Source organism: Symphodus melops (assembly GCF_947650265.1).
Source record: "Symphodus melops genome assembly, chromosome: 5".
Lineage (NCBI taxonomy): Eukaryota > Metazoa > Chordata > Actinopteri > Labriformes > Labridae > Symphodus > Symphodus melops.
The window spans coordinates 20,001-25,000 of NC_136695.1; the positions used below are offsets into that span (position 1 = coordinate 20,001).

Consider the following 5,000-nt stretch of genomic DNA (forward strand, 5'->3'; position numbering starts at 1 on the left):
AAAGATAAAAAAAGTTTTTAACCAGTTTTGTTCAACTGTTTGTTTTCACTTCCTGTTTACAGAGTCGAAGAACAAACAAACCAAAAGAAATTCAAATTTTATATCTCAAAGAAACTTTGAAAAAAGGAGAAGTGAATTTATATTTTCATAAGTTTAAACTGGAAGCTCCGTTTGTTTCAAGAGCCAAAAAAAGACAAAAACACTTTGACTAGAAGATCACACACACACAGACACACACACACACACAGACACACACACACACACACACACACACACACACACACAGATACACACACACACACACACACACATCCTAACCCCTCAGTAAGTGTCAAGTGTTGACATTGAGTCTTGTCCAGTCTCATGTTTATAAATGACGTTCTGTTTCCAGAACTTTCTTCTTCTCTCAGTTTGTGTTTGTTCACAGTATTTTAATAATTGTATGTTTTTGTTTGTTTGATTCTTTTTTAGCTGAATAATGTTAGATGATTTGAAATGTTTTCATATGAACGTAGATGATGTAACTGTCAGCCATATTTAAGAAGGATAAAGAGAAGCCATAGATTACCCAATGTTCAGAGTGACTGTGTGAAAGCTGCTGACTCATGGTACATGATGACCTCTGTGTAAATGCTGACTCATGGTACATGATGACCTCTGTGTGAAAGCTGCTGACTCATGGTACATGATGACCTCTGTGTGAAAGCTGCTGACTCATGGTACATGATGACCTCTGTGTGAAAGCTGCTGACTCATGGTACATGATGACCTCTGTGTGAAAGCTACTGACTCATGGTACATGATGACCTCTGTGTGAAAGTTGCTGACTCATGGTACATGATGACCTCTGTGTGAAAGTTGCTGACTCATGGTACATGATGACCTCTGTGTGAAAGCTACTGACTCATGGTACATGATGACCTGTGTATAAATGCTGACTCATGGTACATGATGACCTCTGTGTGAAAGTTGCTGACTCATGGTACATGATGACCTCTGTGTGAAAGCTGCTGACTCATGGTACATGATGACCTCTGTGTGAAAGCTGCTGACGCATGGTACATGATGACCTCTTTGTGAAAGCTGCTGACTCATGGTACATGATGACCTCTGTGTGAAAGCTGCTGACTCATGGTACATTATGACCTCTGTGTAAATGCTGACTCATGGTACATGATGACCTCTGTGTGAAAGCTGCTGACTCATGGTACATGATGACCTCTGTGTGAAAGCTGCTGACTCATGGTACATGATGACCTCTGTGTAAATGCTGACTCATGGTACATGATGACCTCTGTGTGAAAGCTGCTAACTCATGGTACATGATGACCTCTGTGTGAAAGCTGCTGACTCATGGTACATGATGACCTCTGTGTGAAAGCTACTGACTCATGGTACATGATGACCTCTGTGTGAAAGCTGCTGACTCATGGTACATGATGACCTCTGTGTGAAAGCTGCTGACTCATGGTACATGATGACCTCAGTGTAAATGCTGACTCATGGTACATGATGACCTCTGTGTGAAAGCTGCTGACTCATGGTACATGATGACCTCTGTATAAATGCTGACTCATGGTACATGATGACCTCTGTGTGAAAGCTGCTGACTCATGGTACATGATGACCTCTGTGTAAATGCTGACTCATGGTACATGATGACCTCTGTGTGAAAGCTGCTAACTCATGGTACATGATGACCTCTGTGTGAAAGCTGCTGACTCATGGTACATGATGACCTCTGTGTGAAAGCTACTGACTCATGGTACATGGCGACCTCTGTAGAAAGTGTCGAGCTCGTAGTGACTGAAGGCTAGAACCAATGAGAAAAGTAAGGCTTTAATGTTTTCCCTTTCTGAACATTTTCTTTTCATAACGTGTCCTAAAGAAGAAGCTTTAAGCGGAGCTCACAGACTCGGGGAGAGGGGAATTTCTTCTTCTGTGGTTTCTAAATGTTTCTGTTCTCTGCTCGGATGTTTAGACACATGAAAACCAAATAAAATTGAATTCAAGTAGAAATCAGCGTTTTTATTGACTGATTGGTTTTCACTGTAACATGACCTCTGATTGGTCAATGAGTCCGCTGCTGGATGCTGGTTGGTTGGGGCTCTGACCCCCTGCTGTGAGGCCTGGCAGACAGGCGGTCCAGAGAAAGCGCTGATGCTTCCATTCTGCGGCGGCAGCAGGCGGCGAGGTCGGCCCTGAAGGACGGCGTGTAGAAGCCATAGATGACGGGATCACAGCAGGTGTTCAGGTTACCAAACAGGAAGAGGGCGTGGTGGACGTACTCAGGTGTGACCTGCAGCATGTTGGGATGGAACCAGTACCAGACCCCCAGAAGGTAGTACGGTGTCCAGCAGAGGACAAAGGACAGCACGATGACCACCGTCATCTTCAGCGTCTTCATCCGAGCCTTTGGGATGATGTCAGTGCCACTTCGCCGCAGGTACGACTCACCTGCTGAGAGAGGGAGGGGCTCCATCAGTGACAACATAGTGATACCCTCAGTGATGTCACAGGTGTGTACAGGTGTGTTACCTCTGTCCCTCAGGTGCTGCAGGTGGATATGCAGCAGGATGCGGCTGTAGCAGCAGCTCATCACCAGCAGGGGGACGACGTACAGCGTGGTGAAGTGGAACATGTTTAACATGGTTTCCTGCCAGCGGCGTCGAAAGCTGCCATGAGTCGCACACTGAGTGAAGTCGACGCCCTCCAATCGGATCGCCCGAAAGATGAACAGCTGCAGGAAGACAGGTGGAGGGTGGGAGGAGCTTCAGAGTTAGGAGCTAACATGCTAGCTCACTTCCTGGTTTTAGGAGCGGAGAGTGGCGTTTGACTCTGGATCGACCAGCGTAAACACGGAAACAGGAAGTTCATATGTGGAGCGTTTAGTTTGAATAAAGGTCGTTAACGTTTGTCGTCATGATCACAAGAAATATGTTTCACTTTCATTCAAGAATTCAACGTTTGATTCTGTGCTCCGTACCCTCCTGATGACATCATCGTAGGTTACTGTACCTGCTGCTGGCCTCTTAGCGGTATTAGCATTCCTTATAGAAAGCAAGGGGAGGTGTTAGCCCGAGCTAACAGCAGGAGGTTTAATCACAAACATTCCTGCAGGGATTTCATGTTCTCCAGGATTTGACTGAACACGACTCACAGGACTCAGCAGCACAGGAAGTGATGTCACACTTTCTCTGCCCTGAGCTCACAGAGACACAGCACGCTCTTCAGTCTGACCTCCAGGCGTCCTTGACAGCCACTCAGCAGCTAATGTAGCAGACACAGAACTCCACCAATCACAGCACAGGAACAAACTGCAGCCAGCCAATCAGAGGGCAGACTGAACACTGCAACTGTTTCTCTGCAGGAGCTGTTACACACACCTGTACTGGTATCTACCTGTACTGGTATCTACATGTACTGGTATCTACATGTACTGGTATCTACCTGTACTGGTATCTACATGTACTGGTATCTACCTGTACTGGTATCTACATGTACTGGTATCTACATGTACTGGTATCTACCTGTACTGGTATCTACCTGTACTGGTATCTACATGTACTGGTATCTACCTGTACTGGTATATACATGTACTGGTATCTACCTGTACTGGTATCTACCTGTACTGGTATATACATTTACTGGTATCTACATGTACTGGTATCTACATGTACTGGTATCTACATGTACTGGTATCTACCTGTACTGGTATCTACCTGTACTGGTATATACATGTACTGGTATCTACCTGTACTGGTATCTACATGTACTGGTATCTACCTGTACTGGTATCTACATGTACTGGTATCTACCTGTACTGGTATCTACATGTACTGGTATCTACCTGTACTGGTATCTACCTGTACTGGTATCTACCTGTACTGGTATCTACCTGTACTGGTATATACATTTACTGGTATCTACATGTACTGGTATCTACATGTACTGGTATCTACATGTACTGGTATCTACCTGTACTGGTATCTACCTGTACTGGTATATACATGTACTGGTATCTACATGTACTGGTATCTACCTGTACTGGTATCTACCTGTACTGGTATATACATTTACTGGTATCTACATGTACTGGTATCTACCTGTACTGGTATCTACCTGTACTGGTATCTACATTTACTGGGATCTACATGTACTGGTATCTACATGTACTGGTATCTACCTGTACTGGTATATACATGTACTGGTATCTACCTGTACAGGTATCTACATGTACTGGTATCTACCTGTACTGGTATCTACCTGTACTGGTATCTACATTTACTGGTATCTACCTGTACTGGTATCTACATGTACTGGTATCTACCTGTACTGGTATCTACCTGTACTGGTATCTACATGTACTGGTATCTACCTGTACTGGTATCTACCTGTACTGGTATCTACATGTACTGGTATCTACCTGTACTGGTATCTACCTGTACTGGTATCTACATTTACTGGTATCTACCTGTACTGGTATCTACATGTACTGGTATCTACCTGTACTGGTATCTACCTGTACTGGTATCTACATGTACTGGTATCTACCTGTACTGGTATCTACCTGTACTGGTATCTACATGTACTGGTATCTACATTTACTGGTATCTACATGTACTGGTATCTACCTGTACTGGTATCTACATGTACTGGTATCTACCTGTACTGGTATCTACATGTACTGGTATCTACATGTACTGGTATCTACCTGTACTGGTATCTACCTGTGGTGATGCGAGCAGCAGGCTGAGGCTCCAGGCCAGCAGCAGCATACGTCGGTTCCTTCGGTGTGCGCTCAGTGCGTCCAGGGGGTGCAGGATGGCGTGCTGGCGGTCGAGGCTGATGACAACGAGGATGAAGGCAGCGGCGTGCATGGCGAACAGCTTCAGGAAGCAGAGCAGCTTACAGAGCAGGTCTCCTCCATACCACTGCACGGTCATGTTCCACACCGCGTCCAGAGGCATCACTAAGAACGTCATCATCAGGTCGGCCGA

General features: G+C 45.1%; 1 protein-coding gene across 1 annotated transcript in view; it reads right to left on the bottom strand.

Moving 5' to 3' along the window:
• Positions 1-2,063: 2,063 nt before the first annotated feature.
• LOC306823948 (gonadotropin-releasing hormone II receptor-like) overlaps positions 2,064-5,000 on the bottom strand; it is a 4,197-nt gene continuing 1,260 nt past the window's right edge. The window contains exons 2-4 of the mRNA XM_079343892.1: positions 4,731-5,000; positions 2,539-2,740; positions 2,064-2,460 (exon numbers count right to left, since the gene is read on the bottom strand). The exon at positions 4,731-5,000 is cut by the window's right edge and continues 643 nt beyond it. Coding sequence (XP_079200018.1) covers positions 2,072-2,460; positions 2,539-2,740; positions 4,731-5,000 — 861 coding nt within the window. The 3' untranslated portion in view covers positions 2,064-2,071. The remainder of the gene's footprint in view (positions 2,461-2,538; positions 2,741-4,730) is intronic.